Source organism: Frankliniella occidentalis, unplaced genomic scaffold (assembly GCF_000697945.3).
Source record: "Frankliniella occidentalis isolate FOCC.00 unplaced genomic scaffold, Focc_3.1 Scaffold149, whole genome shotgun sequence".
NCBI lineage: Eukaryota > Metazoa > Arthropoda > Insecta > Thysanoptera > Thripidae > Frankliniella > Frankliniella occidentalis.
In genome coordinates, this window is record NW_026267276.1 from 559,448 (window position 1) to 573,632 (window position 14,185).

The 14,185-nt window shown below is 35.9% G+C and overlaps 4 protein-coding genes across 13 annotated transcripts; 3 read left to right on the forward strand and 1 right to left on the reverse strand.

The window, feature by feature from the left end:
* Nucleotides 1-97: 97 nt before the first annotated feature.
* On the forward strand, nucleotides 98-2,305 carry LOC113210309 (peroxiredoxin 1). The gene is made up of 6 exons (XM_052271081.1): nucleotides 98-347; nucleotides 564-603; nucleotides 694-832; nucleotides 926-1,061; nucleotides 1,133-1,367; nucleotides 2,108-2,305. Exons 1-6 carry the CDS (start codon nucleotides 312-314, stop codon nucleotides 2,194-2,196), a joined length of 675 nt encoding a protein of 224 aa, XP_052127041.1. The 5' UTR covers nucleotides 98-311; the 3' UTR covers nucleotides 2,197-2,305.
* On the reverse strand, nucleotides 2,244-4,351 carry LOC113210307 (uncharacterized). 4 transcript variants are annotated; one of them, XM_052271080.1, is made up of 7 exons: nucleotides 4,203-4,351; nucleotides 3,951-4,039; nucleotides 3,525-3,644; nucleotides 3,252-3,437; nucleotides 2,958-3,176; nucleotides 2,649-2,871; nucleotides 2,244-2,568 (listed from the first exon to the last, which is right to left on the reverse strand). In XM_052271080.1, exons 2-7 carry the CDS (start codon nucleotides 3,963-3,965, stop codon nucleotides 2,330-2,332), a joined length of 1,002 nt encoding a protein of 333 aa, XP_052127040.1. In that variant the 5' UTR covers nucleotides 3,966-4,039; nucleotides 4,203-4,351; the 3' UTR covers nucleotides 2,244-2,329. The 4 variants fall into 4 exon arrangements, with proteins under 4 accessions (XP_052127040.1, XP_026284017.1, XP_052127039.1 ...); XM_026428232.2 differs by having other exon boundaries at nucleotides 3,525-3,719; nucleotides 3,814-4,039; XM_052271079.1 differs by having other exon boundaries at nucleotides 3,525-3,719; nucleotides 3,814-4,039; nucleotides 4,305-4,322.
* On the forward strand, nucleotides 4,157-10,025 carry LOC113210306 (uncharacterized). 7 transcript variants are annotated; one of them, XM_026428230.2, is made up of 10 exons: nucleotides 4,157-4,225; nucleotides 5,324-5,416; nucleotides 5,511-5,663; nucleotides 5,744-6,401; nucleotides 6,492-6,582; nucleotides 6,663-6,827; nucleotides 6,937-7,217; nucleotides 7,298-7,387; nucleotides 7,469-7,780; nucleotides 7,865-10,025. In XM_026428230.2, the coding sequence occupies exons 2-10, from the start codon at nucleotides 5,347-5,349 to the stop codon at nucleotides 8,004-8,006; spliced, it is 1,962 nt and encodes a 653-aa protein (XP_026284015.1). In that variant the 5' UTR covers nucleotides 4,157-4,225; nucleotides 5,324-5,346; the 3' UTR covers nucleotides 8,007-10,025. The 7 variants fall into 7 exon arrangements, with proteins under 7 accessions (XP_026284015.1, XP_026284011.1, XP_026284014.1 ...); XM_026428226.2 differs by having other exon boundaries at nucleotides 4,213-4,351; XM_026428229.2 differs by lacking the exon at nucleotides 4,157-4,225 and adding an exon at nucleotides 4,376-4,823.
* Nucleotides 10,026-10,411: 386 nt separating this feature from the next.
* LOC113210308 (cell cycle control protein 50A) lies at nucleotides 10,412-13,727 on the forward strand. Its single transcript, XM_026428235.2, has 8 exons — nucleotides 10,412-10,761; nucleotides 11,025-11,158; nucleotides 11,234-11,368; nucleotides 11,484-11,691; nucleotides 11,771-11,914; nucleotides 11,995-12,216; nucleotides 12,314-12,479; nucleotides 12,572-13,727. The coding sequence occupies exons 1-8, from the start codon at nucleotides 10,701-10,703 to the stop codon at nucleotides 12,612-12,614; spliced, it is 1,113 nt and encodes a 370-aa protein (XP_026284020.1). The 5' UTR covers nucleotides 10,412-10,700; the 3' UTR covers nucleotides 12,615-13,727.
* The last annotated feature ends 458 nt before the right edge of the window (nucleotides 13,728-14,185 follow it).

Here is a 14,185-nt window from a genome sequence, read left to right on the forward strand (position 1 = left end):
CTAGCTTGGGCAAGTCATGAAAGTAAAAGTGTAAAAGTGAGATATTTGCATGATATTTGTGCCCCCTCTTCCCCCCCCCCTCCCCTAGGGACTCTCCTGACTCCCCCCCCCCCTCCCCCAATCACGAAAACTACTGCTGATGAGATGTGAGAGACCTGTGTCTGAATACAGCAGTCATATTTTCTTTTCCTCTGCTTCCTCATGTGAAGTCTGCTGGAGAATTTATATTTAAGAATACTGTATCCATCAATCAGAAAAGTAGTGTTTGAAGCAGAAATTTTTCGGACAACTTCTTCAGCCCGCTCGCAGATATGTTTGCGCAACGTCTTGGAAAGTTCCTGCTTCAGGTACGTGCATTTTAAAAATATTTTAATTTAAACTGTCCATCCAAAATTCCAGTTTCAGTAACTAATTTGGAATCTGGTGCTCCATTTTTTCATTATATTTGCTCGTGAGCAGGTAAGGTTAGGTATTACATTTGAAGAGGTTGACCAAATTATTTTGTTGACTCGCTCACTATTTTGATTGTATGCGTTCTGATTTTTTCCCGGTTTTGTTCACAGCGGTCTCCCCTTCTTGTGTCGCGGCCATTATCTACCTCTTGTTAGTAGTAAACACTGACCTTCATGGCATGTTGTGCTAATAACAAAGTTTATTATGTATATGTTGTACAATTAATTTTGGTTTACATAGATACGCTACAGTCTCCAAAAATTCCGGCTCCTGCACCTGATTTTAAAGGAACCGCTGTTTTAAACAATGAGTTTAAAGAGTTGTCATTAAAAGATTTCCGTGGAAAATATGTTGTGCTGTTCTTTTATCCTCTGGACTTGTACGTATTTAAGATGTTACAGAGTATCATCATACTGCTTATTTTACCTATAATTTTTATTTTTATTGACGAGAATCTTGTACTCTGTTTCAGCACATTTGTCTGCCCTACAGAGCTCATAGCATTTAGCGATCGCATCAAGGAATTTGACGCTATCAATTGTGCTGTTGTTGGCTGTTCATGTGATTCACATTTCAGTCATTTAGCATTTATTCAAAGATCTAGGAAAGTGAGTTTACATCAATAAGTCTCAATCATGCAATTTTTATTTATTATTAATATATTTATCTTGATCTGAAGGAAGGTGGACTTGGAGGACTCAACTATCCTCTTTTAGCAGACTACAAAAAAGAAATTGCTCGAGATTATGATGTTCTTCTAGAGGATGATGGAATTCCCCTTAGAGGACTGTTCATCATTGACAAAGAAGGAAAACTCAGGCAAAAGACTGTCAATGACTTGCCAGTAGGCCGAAGTGTTGACGAAGTTCTGAGACTTGTGAAAGCTTTCCAGTTTGTAGAGGAGCATGGAGAAGGTACTATCTCTTTGCTTTTGAGTGGAGTTCGTTTTGTATATATATTATGGTTAGAGGTAGATGGGCGGATAAATTCAGGATTAGCGATTGAAAACTCGAATTACCAATTTGGTATTCCGAAGTCTAGCCACTTTTACTGCTGGCTGTTATTAGCTTCAGCCAGTTAGGTGTAGCTGACTCTTTGGTTGAACCTAGAAATGCATTAGAGCTGAGAGATGGAGCAGTAATTTTTTTTCTTATTCACAATATACAGTATAAATAATTTTTTCTTCTAAGATTTGCTGGATCTGATTGACCTTAAAACAGGCTGCAGTGAAAGTGGCTATCCACAGAGCACCAAATCAGTCTGGTCAATCCAAGGTATAGCAAGCCATCTACCTCTAACCATATATATGCATCACAATAACTGAACTACATATTAAGTTTGTCAAAACCTAGAAATAACTTGCTAAGTCCAGGATCACCTAAGCCACTTTTCTCAGTGCTTGTAGCTGATATCATGGCAAAACCTGTTTGTGCTTACTATTGTTGAATGGGTTACTGGCCTCAAAAGGGAGAGCAAATGCTAAAACTGTTAAAAAACAAAACAAAAAAAAAAACAAGTAAAAAAAAGCAGCCACATACAACCAACCACACTAAATAATCAAATTGCCTTGGATGATCCTGAATTTAGCAATTTGAGTGAGACTTTACAGTTACGTTTAAAAACACAATAGTAATTTTCCTTGTGTTCTTGACAGTATGCCCTGCTAATTGGCAGCCTGGGAGCAAGACCATCAAAGCTGATCCTCAAGGCTCTCAATCTTATTTCCAGTCTGCAAACAAATAAATCGTATCTCTTTTGTTGGATAAGGTTTGTATGAAATGCATTTATACTTTATGTTCCAATATTTTTCTTGATTATAAATTACATTGGAAATATACAATTGTGTAAATGACTAGACATCAATTTCTTGCCGATCTCATGAATTGTTCACAAACTTTTTTCTCTCTTTATCTCTTACCAAAATCACTGTACTTTGGAGATTTTGCAAGATTAGATTCTTTTTAGCCCAAACAAATGTGTCAGCTGAAGGCATTTCTGTCACAACAGAGTACATCTTCGTTTTAATCATAGGACCATCTTGATTACATTCCCATATAAAAATTTGATTTCCAGCAGAACTTGCAAATTTTGCCTTTCTTGGATGCCACTGCAATGCTGTTAATAGAATTATAGGACAGAGTAAGATTAACAACAGTTTTATTAAGTTCATTTTTGTTTTTTTGGTAAATACTTACTTTTGTGCTGGAGATTGGTTAATTTACAAGGATTACAACATTCCTTTAGATTCCAAAGCATCAAGGCATCATCTGATAAGGATGATGCTAAAAAGTTGCCACAATGACTGAAAGCCAACTTATTTGCAGCATGTAAGTGACTGCTGGATTCCAGATTGAATTTCTGCTCCAAGATTGCACTTAATTGCCAGTTACCCAAGTTGTAGAGAAGAATTAAATTTACCTTAAATTAAATTAGAGAGAAAAATTAGTTCATATTCATAGTTCAGGCATTAGTGCTTTGATGCTAACTTATAACAAGGAAAACACCTTTTCGTTATCTTTGAAGCACGTAGCTGCTAACAAGTTTCGGGAGAATAAGGTGAATAAAAATCCAGATGCAAAAGGGTCATCATAATGTAGGGTATGCACATTTTCTCCATTCAAGTCAAAGAAAATTAACTTTTTGGAGTAATCCCAGATAGCAAACATGTCTGAGTTTTGAGACCACCTCAAGCCCTTTATTATAAAAAGCTCTAGTTTTTTCATCTAGAAACAAAAGAAATATGTTCTTAATCTCCTCAACTTGACAACAGACACTTGTTTTTCTAAGAATATTTTTACCCAAAGAGTAACCCATAAGGAAGCTGACAGCAATGCAATATGGTAAGAAAAGGCGTGATATGTAATAGAAGCCAAATATTTCCCATCAGAGCTGAAGGCCAACAATGGCTTTTCTTCTTTTGTACTGCAAATACTTGGTATCAGTATTTTCCTCCCATCACAGATGCGGTGTACACATGAAAAAATCTGAAATCAAATAAATCAAAATGAAGTGGAAGGAACCCACAAATTTGTCAACAGTTAGTGTCATTTATCAAGTAAAACACTACTTACGTTGCAGCTAGACACTAGAATTAAACATTTGCTATCAGGAACCCAGTCAATAAAAATAAGTTTGGCCGGAGGAGGTTGTTGAATCCTATATGTTGTAAGATCCTCAGTTTTGTGAATGTTCTGTACTAGTACAAAATAGGTACACTGAATAGAAATGATCAGAAGTGCTTTAGAGTCAGGCGACCATTTAATGTCCTGACAAGAAAGTGTGATAGTGGGAAATCGAATTGGTCAATTTAGCATGTTTGACACGATTAGAGTAAGAATTGCAATAACTCCTTTGACCCACCTCTACTTCAAAATCAGAATGATACACCAATACTTCTTCACTTAAGAACCGATTATAATCCAATTTGAAAATTTTGATTGATCTTTTGAGAGCAATTACAAATAGCTGGCTGTTTGGAGAAAACTTAATAAATGTACCTCCATCGCCGCCATGCTCGTTTAGCCTCCACTGTTTGTACTTTCCTGCTTGTGACATTGTCGGATTTCACAAGTGCAGTGAAGTAATTCTGTTTTAACATAAGTATTTATTGTTATTATTATGATAAAAATTCAAAGAACCGGCGCTATGCTTTGTTTTGTTTCCTTCATGATTATTCGCAGATTACCCCCCCCCCCTCCTCCCTCCCCCGCTTTTCCAGAGCCGGAGTCCACGACGTATTTCTTGTGTACCTGCAAATGTGTATTTTCTGCATGTCAGTAGTCCACTGAGGGATTGTACCCGGAAGACAATTCATTTCGCCCGTTGAAACCGATTTTACATTTAAACCTTACTTATTTCTCCCAAATTTCTCTCCTCTCTCCCGTGGTCAACTTAATAGGTACCCATCATCCGTAGCCAGCAGTGATGCCAAATTTTCTCTTTCCGGAGGGCACATAAATTTTGCAATGCGTGTTGTCAGATGCGATTGTTTGTGCCCTGATCAATGTGCTGTGTATCCTTAACTCTCGTGCCCCCTCTAGTCAAGATATTTTTGTTGGGCTACCCTTGAGAGATTTCTGATGTGTGCATCAGCACTGGTTCATCCTGAACAGCAGACGCCTGTTCCGTCAGTGACATTTTCGGTCTCTGCTGCTGTGACGATTGAGGTGAAACCGGGACACATCTCTAGGACTAGAACAGTCTTGATAGTTGCAGTTTTACTTCACCCCAAAAAACGGAACAGTTTTTCAAATTATTTGGTGACTACAATATAGATAGAAGCATCGCTTTTAAATTACCGTTGTTATGTTCATTGGCCTTGTAATATGGACGTTAGTCATCAGCTCGTTTGCCATTTACCTGTTGATTAAGTAATTGCTACCTCATCTCTCTCAGACATTATCTGGGTCTCTGTTTTTCTTTGAATGCTGATTATGAACTTTATTTGAGAGTTTCCACTTATGTTCTTTCTTCCGGTAGTTGTAGTAATGTCAATGATTAAGCATTGTCATGTATGGTATACCCTCATTACTGAATCATTATTGTCACTCATTCACAGAGTATGTTTGTCATGGACTAATTTGCTTTTCTAATATTTTGACACACCACCCTGTATCTTCCATATTATCTCTCATTTTTTTTTTTTTTTGATCGAGGGAGACATATACTTTTAAATGCCCTTCTATTTCATGAAGGTTAACCATAGTTATTGTATTGTACACAAACATGAATATATAACAGTTCTAGAACTTGCACCCCTTTGAAACTTTAGCCACCTTCTTTTCCCAGATTGAACTAAAATGTTCTTTACCAATTTATTTATTCTAACTCTCAATCTAACTTAAATTCAATTTATGTCTGTTTTTTGCAGGAATAGCTTTATAGTCTTAGGCAATGGAGTTTTATATGATCGAAAAGTTTAAGTGCTTGCTGAAAGATGGCCATTGGCCTGTCAGCCCTGAAGGTACATTCCAAATCTCTGAATTCGTTCGCTGGTCCTTTTTAAAAACTGGAGCTTTCAAAAGTAAAACTCATGATATTGTTTATCTGTTTCACAGGCATTCTCATATCATTGGATGATAGTGAAGATTCCTTTGATTCGGCAGCTGAAGAAGAAGATGAAGAATATTTAAATGGTATTTTCTGCTCGCATTCTTCTCTTAAAACTCATATACATACCAATGGATGCCCTCAAGCACATTTTAAACAAAGTATGTATTATGTACTACGTACTCCTCAATACTTATGACTAGCGTTTTTCAAAACAAATTATCCTCTCCCCTCTCACCAGTTTTAATGAAAGAGATGCATGAACGTGATAAATATGCTCAACAATCAGCTCAAAATGCTGCGGAACTGTTACAAGAAGAAGAAGATGAAAAATTGAAAGTTGAACGGAGAAAAGAAAGGAAAAGAAGGAAGAAAGAACGGAAAAAGGCTGAAAAAGAAGCCAACCACAGTGGCAAAAGTACTGAGAATGGGGATCTTAAAAATGGAAACTTAAATAATATTCATGAGGGTATTAAGAATCATGATAAAAATAAGAAGGATACAAATAGTACTCCTGAAGATGACAGAAGTGATCAAGATGATAATGATGGCTTCCTTGATGTTAATTCTGCCTTTGTTACCAAAGTTGTCAAACATAAACTTAAAAGTAATGGTAATAATAATGTCCATAGCAGAGGTAGTTCTACTAATATGTTGAACTCTGCTCATTTTGTTAGCCCCACAAAGCAGTCTTCCAATGGCACAAGAATAGTTCCCATTCCTGAGAAAAATATACATCTAGGTGAACGGCTGGCTGTTGCTGGCTATCAGTGTGCCAGCAAAGAAAATTATGAGCAGGCCATTGAGCTGTTCACACGAGCTCTTCGCAATGTTCCTAATGATCATCGTTATTGGGGCAACCGTAGTTTTTGTTATTTCCAAATTGGAGCTTATCAACAGTAGGTTATCCATTATTGTCACATGTTTGTGTTACTAAAAAAATATCACCTTGTGTAGTTAAAAGAAATAAAATAAATTATTTGTTTCAGAGCTCTTGAGGATGCAGAATGTGCTATTCAACTAGCTCCCAACAGTCCGAAAGGACACTATCGAAGGGCTGAGGCTCTGGCAGGACTAAAGGTGTTGCACATATTTGAATTACTGAAAACTTATGTCTCTTCTTACTCATTCCTGATTATTTTTTATGTCAATTCTGTTAGGATTTAGTCACTGCTGAAAAGTCATTTGAAAAAGTTTTGGAGTTGGATGTTGAATGCAAAGATGCTATGGATGAATTGTTAAACATACGCATGTTACGCCTCACGGAAATGGGATTTAGTAGGAAACAAGCTTTTGCTGCTTTAAAAAAACATACAACGCTAGAAGTGAGTACAGAAAATGGTTCTCTATAGAAGGTGGTTTCCTCTGTATGTGCTATAATTTCTTCAGTCTTCATCATTTGGAAATTATTCAACTGCTTTTGTCATTTTGCAGGCTGCTGTAGAAGCATTAATGTGTAATGAAAATTTGAATATTGACCTTGAGGAAGAGGAAGATGAAAAAAATATGGTGTATCAGTCAGATGAAGATATTAATTGGGACAATATTGGTGTTGATGATCCTATTGATACTGACGGAAACAATTCCTATTATCAGCATATCACACACACTCAAAACATGCAATATAGTCAAAACTCAACCCAAGATCCAGATCACAATATTGAGGACGATATTGATAATATAAACAGAATATCTAAAAAGCAAGCAGCAATGGAGTATGTGATTTTATTTATTGCTGTCACAAAGATAAAATATCGGGAATCTATGATAACAATTCAATAAATTTCTGTTACAGTCCTTCTAACCCTAATCGTTGTGTTTCAATTTGGGTGGGCAACATTGAAGACAGCATTGCAGAGAAAACTTTGAATGATGAATTTTCTAGGTAATTTTTTGAGTTACTATTCTTTAGCTATGTTGTCTCACTCAACCATTTGTGTGTTTTTTTTTCTGTCTATGTTCATAGATTTGGAGAAATTCTTAGTATACGTATGTTACCATCAAGTCATTGTGCATTTATCAATTTCAAAGATAGCAGAGCCCCTGGGCCTGCTATGGCTGCCATGCAGGGTAAAGAACTTGGGGGAAGTAAGTTAATAATTCGTTATCCTAATAAGACCAAAGAAGAGCAGCATATCCATCAACAGATGTTATGTCATCAGAAACGTTTGCAATCTGTCATAAGTGATAGTGAATTAGATTCTGCTGGTGCATCCGGAGGATCGCCACAATTACCAATTGCAAATACTAAAACAACTTTTGTACCAACTGCCAAAGGGTGAGTGTTAATTGCTGACCTCTTACTGTATTAGAGTTTTGTGAGGGATTTCTCTTTCTACATACATGTTATCTTTTATTTCAGGACTCGTATTAAATTGAAAGGACCTGTCAATGGTGATGAATGTTACTACTGGAGAACAACGGGCTGTGCTTTTGGTGAAAACTGCCGAAATAAACACATTAAAGAAAATCGTGGTGTAGACCGTAAGCCATGGCATAAGTAAATTATTCAAAAGTAATTTATTCTTTGTCTATGACTTGTCCATGTACTGATTGTAGCACTTTGTCTGGATTTGTGTCCTGTTGATGTTATTGTGATAAGAAGGCATGAGTGCCAAGTTAATGTAGTTACATCTAAGCCTTAGATGACTCAATGTTGATCTTAGAATTTTATTCTGCTTTGCTGGCAGTAAAAGAAATCAAACCTCTTTTTTGACTTCAACACGTGATAGTTTCAGTTCTATGTGAGTGAAAATCCCTTTCAGTTATAACTTCATAAAAACAGTAGGAATTTTTATTTTTTTTAAATTATAAGCATTTGGCCTTTATGTCCAGTAAGAAATTGTTAAAAAATGACCATGTATTATCCTCATAATTTGAATTTATTCATCATATTTGGAGAAAGAAATTGGTATGTTTAATCTTGGGTGAGCATGAAAGGAGGTGTTCAAAATGACAAACTTAAGGGTAATTTATGAATCAATTACTTCAGGATTGATAGGCTTGACTTTTGTTTTGTGGAAAACAGACTTTAAACTTACCTCCTGAAAAAGTTCAGTTCTTCTTTTGGCTCCTTCTATTTTTAAATGAAGGACGTTGTTGACAACACTTATTGGCTTCAGAGACTGATGGAAAATAATCAAGTTTTGTTGTAGAGAAGCTCGTTTTTGCTATTGTAAAACAGTCATGCTTTCACGGTACTTATGTTTGAGGATCAGTCTACACTTCTCTAAAACTCTATTACTGTTGAAACATGAAACTTTTGTGTACTTGCCTTTCAAGGAACACTTCATCTTTTTGGCCTATCAGATCTAGTAATTGGTTTACATAATTGGTCACAAAGAAACATTTTAGTCACAGGAACTTAGATGCAGGTCTAAATGAGCCTATTACACTGTATCTTTACATTACATTTTCCTATATTCTTAACGGTCCTGTTGTGTTTTCTTGTCCATATCGTAACAAATGTCACATTTCCTATGATATACATAATATGATAGTCTGTTTGCTTAAATGTTCCCACATTCATATTTGTTGTTGTTTTGTTGTTGTTTTGAATCAGAGCTTTTATCAATCAATATTTATTATCTAATCTTAATGAGAATACAAAGTGCTACATTAAAGGGCATTTTTCTTTCAATCGGTAGACTTGCATCTGGTCCTAAGCTCATATTTTCTTTTGTTGCCCTGGTACATACCGAAGTGTCTCAATCTGGTCTGTGATATTTTTTGTACTACATACTATTGGAGCATCCAAACAATAAATTGTAGTATTTTAAGAGTCTGCAGTTGGATGCCTTTATCTTTGTAATTCTTAATGAGTAAAAACAATCACAGAGTCAGAATTAAATTAATCTCTAATCTATATGAGAAACTTTTTATAAGGTTTTTAGTACGACCCAAAAACTAGTAATGTATCATTTTTCTCTCTTTTTTCTGACACCTGTCAATTATGTCTTAAGATTGCTTCTCAAGTCTATTTAAATTGTTGTAATAGACAATTTGTCGTGGTCCAGGGGAATGGTATAAAGAGGAGACTGTTGCGAAGGATAGGGACTTCACTATCCTTCTAGCAAACTAGAGGTGCTTATGTTTTCTTTGACATACTCTTCTTGTAACTGGCTACCCTCAACAAAATCTCTGCAGACATGTCAGTCAGGCACACCTATTATATCCTATTGTCATTCTCAAAATTAGTTATAAAATTGTAGTTCTTACTAATCTCAGTTTTTTTAATGTGGTGGGTTGAACCCATGGAGGTGTTTTCAAAAGGTGGATGTGCTTTGTTCACCTACTAATTTGTGTGATAACTTTGTTAACCTATTATACCTTACTCTCTGTTCCTGTGCTGTCATCTATTTTACAGAATATTTAACGCTTAGGTCCTTTTGAAGATGTACTAGCTTGCCTTGTACTAAGCAAGCATTGGAATGTAAAAAAGAACAATATTACGTATTAGTCACATCATCTCATGTTGTTGTTTTTTTTTGTCTCTTTTTCAATAAATTCCCCAATTGAAACCATTTAGCCTCATTATGATCAACCCCGTGCAAGACATTTCATTAAGCTCTCAGTCGAGCGTCAATGCTGGTCAACGTGCGCTGCGACGTTGACCCAGTGACCTTTCCAGCTTTTCAGACCCCTCCCTAAGTTTGCCTATCCGCCCTTCCCTTCCTGCCGTGTCTCGCTTTCTGTCTACTCCAGCCCCACCCGCAGTGCAGTATGGATTTTCAGGGCGGGTCCTGGTTCTAGGTCTGAAAAGGCACTTGGTCCCTCAAACGGACCCATACTAACTGCATTTTACCTTAGTATATGGATCGTCACGCTACGACTATCATTATTACAGTTATCAAGGGGTTGAAAAAAATCAAATTGCCCGCCTTTACAGTATGTGAATTCGGACGTTTAGAGTGAGAAGGCTGTGAAGTTTATGATAAAAAATTATTTATGTACGACTGACATTCTTATCTGTCAATGCGTCAATGTGCCTCGTGTGTTTCGGAAAGAATATCTCAGAAATAAATGCGTGTTGTTCACCTTCAGATTTTTCTTCGTAGGTGGAATGTCAGCTGAATCTTATTAATTTCTGAAGACATATATTTATGATGAACCATTGAAGTATGTCGAAGGACAACAAATCTGGTTGAAGGGTTGGGTAAAGTAAAAATTCTTCATTGAAACTTTGAATTTAAAAAATCATGTCTACTTCAACAACTCCGGCAACCCCTGATAGTCTCTCCAAGTCAAAGAGACCTTCTGGTAAGTCGCTTTTCTTTTAACTTTGAAGTTTGTAGGTTAGAGACATACTACTGTCCAAGTAGCACAAAGTAGGTTTTCCCACAACAATGTTATTACCAATGTTTGCGTTTTGAAGAAATGTTGAAGTATGATGTGCTTAATATGTACTCGTACTATTCTAACCTGACATGAAAACTACAACTTTGGAAGTTGGTGGAAAGAGGAAGGTTGCCCCCTCCCTTCCTTTCAAGGATGTATCTTGAATGTTTTTAAATGTCTTTCAGATAGTGCATTCAAACAGCAAAGACTTCCAGCATGGCAGCCTATACTTACTGCCGGTACAGTACTCCCTACGTTCTTTGTTATTGGCATAGCCTTTATTCCTGTCGGTGTCGTCCTTCTCCATTTCTCAGATAAGGTACTTAAAATTTCAAAACTTCCACATCTACTCTTAAAGTGGTACTCTGTCAATTAAAGAATCTTATGACTATAGGTGCAGGAGATTACTATTGACTACACAGATTGCAACAGTACTTCTCCGGGTGTGCCACAGAAGTGCTCAGATATTTTGCAATCAGAAAAGCACTGTGAGTGCAAATTGGAGTTCAAACTAGAGCATGACTTTGAAGTAAGTATTTCCTTGCTAAGGTATTTCAATTTTATGTACTGGTTTAATATTTATTAGGAAACCTGTTTGAAAGTATAATATTAGGAAAAGAAAAACATACACAATTTTGTTCCAGGGGAAAGTTTATATGTATTATGGTCTCACAAATTTTTATCAAAACCACCGTCGCTATGTGAAGTCAAGAGATGACAACCAGCTGTTGGGTAGACTGAGCACAACTCCTGCATATGATTGTATGCCATTTAATTACAACAACAATGTCTCTGGAGAGCCTCCTAAACCAATTGCACCCTGTGGAGCAATAGCCAATTCTCTCTTCAGTGGTCAGTTTTATAGCAAGTTTTTGTCTAACTTACATTCCTTTCATGCACTTTATGTACATGTTATTTCTGTATTTTACAGATAACCTAACCATCATCAATCAGAATGGAGACTTAGTACCTCTCAATAAAACTGGAATTGCTTGGAATTCTGATAAGAATCATAAATTCCGCAATCCAAAGCTAGACCCTGATGAGCCTGACAAATTTTCGGCTCTGGAGAAAGGTTGGTTTCTTAATCCAAGGTTTGTGTGTGTTATTTTTATTCATTTATTTCCTAACTTTGTCTTGTAACTTATTTTGTAGCATTCAAAGGGTATGCAAAGCCTAATTTGTGGCAGAAAAATGTTTGGGAGCTAGATCTTGAGGACCCTGATAACAATGGCTTCCAAAATGAAGATCTCATTGTGTGGATGCGAACAGCTGCTCTGCCAACATTCCGCAAGTTGTACAGGCGCATTGATCACAGTAAAGTAGGTTACAAGGACGGATTACCTAAAGGAAACTACACACTCCGAGTAGAATACAGTAAGTAGAGCTTTGGTTTTTTGATTATTTTTTTTTGGTTTACAAATATATCCTTAGTTAGGATTAGTAAATTTAACATTTTTCTTATTTATCTTAGATTATCAGGTTGCCTCATTCGATGGAAGGAAAAGAATGATACTCTCTACCATATCACCACTGGGAGGTAAAAATCCATTTTTAGGCATTGCATATATTGTTGTTGGCTGCATTTGTCTCCTGCTTGGTATTGTTTTCCTTTTCATCCACATAAAATGTGGTAAAAGGTAAGTTGTTTCCACTTGATGAATTTTATGGATTTTACTGCTTACAGCCTGCTTTTACAATTACAATCTAATCATTTTTTTCTTCATTTCAGCACTGCTGATGTCATCAATGTGAATCCCAGAACTCCATATTAAGCAATGCATCTGTTAAAAAAGACTAGCAGTGGTCTATGCTTTTCTAAATGTTGCTTAAATTTTAGCTTTTTATTTTCCATTATTTTCATATGGACTTATTTTGGGAGTCTACAATTCCATCTCTCCTGTCGGTTTTTAGAGAAGATTCTCCAACATCAATGAATTAAAAATACCTAATTCTTGTATACTTAATTTGGGGTACCTTTTGGTGGGATTGATAAAGCAATGTTTGTTGCAGGATTATTTCTTTCTTTCCTTTTTTAGGTTCCTATGGCTATTTCATAGCCTAGATTTTTTTTTTCAAATCGGAGCACGACGTAGACCTTAAACTGTGTTTACAATTTCTCTAAACAGTTGACAAGTTACTGCTTGTTCTGTTGCATATTTTTTGTGAGACTATATTTTCAAACTTTGATTGCCCTCTTTATTTAAAATAGTTTTGTTCTGTATTTTTACCTTTATGCTGTACTGTATTTCAGAAGACTTTAAATGAATATTTTGTGATCAAGGGCACTGTAGGGCATGTTTCCCAATACCAACTATATATTTCAGTACTTATCATGGAAGTTTTACACTCTTTTTCTATCGCCTATCGCACTGTCATATTTTTGTTATTTTTAGAGAGTTGTTCACATTAAAGTCTCTAAGGAGGCAATTCCTAATTTTAACCTCTTGTCATGTGTAGTCACGAATACTTAGTTTGTGTTAGAAGTTTGAAAGCTTAAAAGAACCCACAACTTTTTAAAATATATATTTTGGTTACATTAAGAACTATTGGAAAAAATCGTTTTCATCTTTAAATGGTACAGTGGCTGGAAGATAAGTTCTTTCAATAGTAAATAGATGAAAGATAGGAATACACGTCAAATCATTGTCTTTTAGTGATAGGGTTTTATTGACAACATTTACACATTGTTATATTGAATGAAAATGTTATTGCCTGTTAATTTTGTTATTCTGTGTTATGCTATTAAGAGCTATAGTTACCTACTTTTAATTTTGTCTCTGTGATTTCCTTATGATTACTAAATTGAATGTGGTTTCTAAGGCATGATTATTATTATTTGTATGTGCTCCATAATGTGATGGCTTTGAAATAAACCTGAAAGAATATGTTCTTGTGATTTCCTGAAGTTCCAACTTCCGTTTCATGAATTGTGGAAGGCTAGGGACATCTTGGCTCTTGATAAAGATTAGGACACAACAAATGTTAAATGCTTAATTCTACCTGAGTGACTGTAGCTGAAACTAACTCTATCCTCTGCCGAAAATCTATTCTTATCTGAATTCAATCTTGAACTACAGTAGTGGCTTACACTTGATGGCTTACCACTTCTTGGCCATAGTGGAGCCACCCGTAAGTGCGCCTCCCCCACTGCGTATCTCTGGGAAACGTCCCCCTTGAAATTAAGACAAAAGATTTTATTTCATTATTCTTTACCAAACAATCCGGACAGAAGACATAACTGTAAATTCTAATAGCATTTGACTTGATCAAGGGTTTACAGAGACGGCTCCGATTGTCCGAAGCTCGTTTGTCCGAACCTAATTTATCTATTTTAGTAAATAAA

Excerpts from the sequence above, each read along its gene's own strand:
- LOC113210309 (XM_052271081.1), top strand. The coding sequence starts at position 312 with ATGTTTGCGCAACGTCTTGGAAAGTTCCTGCTTCAG. Across the intron at positions 1,062-1,132 it reads TTATTCAAAGATCTAGGAAA|GAAGGTGGACTTGGAGGACT; the intron begins GTGAGTTTACAT and ends CTTGATCTGAAG. Across the intron at positions 1,368-2,107 it reads TGTAGAGGAGCATGGAGAAG|TATGCCCTGCTAATTGGCAG; the intron begins GTACTATCTCTT and ends TGTTCTTGACAG.
- LOC113210307 (XM_026428232.2), bottom strand. The coding sequence starts at position 4,008 with ATGTCACAAGCAGGAAAGTACAAACAGTGGAGGCTAAACGAGCATGGC. Across the intron at positions 3,720-3,813 it reads ATTCTGATTTTGAAGTAGAG|GACATTAAATGGTCGCCTGA; the intron begins GTGGGTCAAAGG and ends CTTTCTTGTCAG. Across the intron at positions 2,569-2,648 it reads AACCAATCTCCAGCACAAAA|CATTGCAGTGGCATCCAAGA; the intron begins GTAAGTATTTAC and ends TTCTATTAACAG.
- LOC113210306 (XM_026428230.2), top strand. The coding sequence starts at position 5,347 with ATGGAGTTTTATATGATCGAAAAGTTTAAGTGCTTGCTGAAAGATGGC. Across the intron at positions 6,583-6,662 it reads AGGCTCTGGCAGGACTAAAG|GATTTAGTCACTGCTGAAAA; the intron begins GTGTTGCACATA and ends CAATTCTGTTAG. Across the intron at positions 6,828-6,936 it reads AAAAACATACAACGCTAGAA|GCTGCTGTAGAAGCATTAAT; the intron begins GTGAGTACAGAA and ends GTCATTTTGCAG.
- LOC113210308 (XM_026428235.2), top strand. The coding sequence starts at position 10,701 with ATGTCTACTTCAACAACTCCGGCAACCCCTGATAGTCTCTCCAAGTCA. Across the intron at positions 11,692-11,770 it reads AGCCAATTCTCTCTTCAGTG|ATAACCTAACCATCATCAAT; the intron begins GTCAGTTTTATA and ends TGTATTTTACAG. Across the intron at positions 11,915-11,994 it reads ATTTTCGGCTCTGGAGAAAG|CATTCAAAGGGTATGCAAAG; the intron begins GTTGGTTTCTTA and ends CTTATTTTGTAG.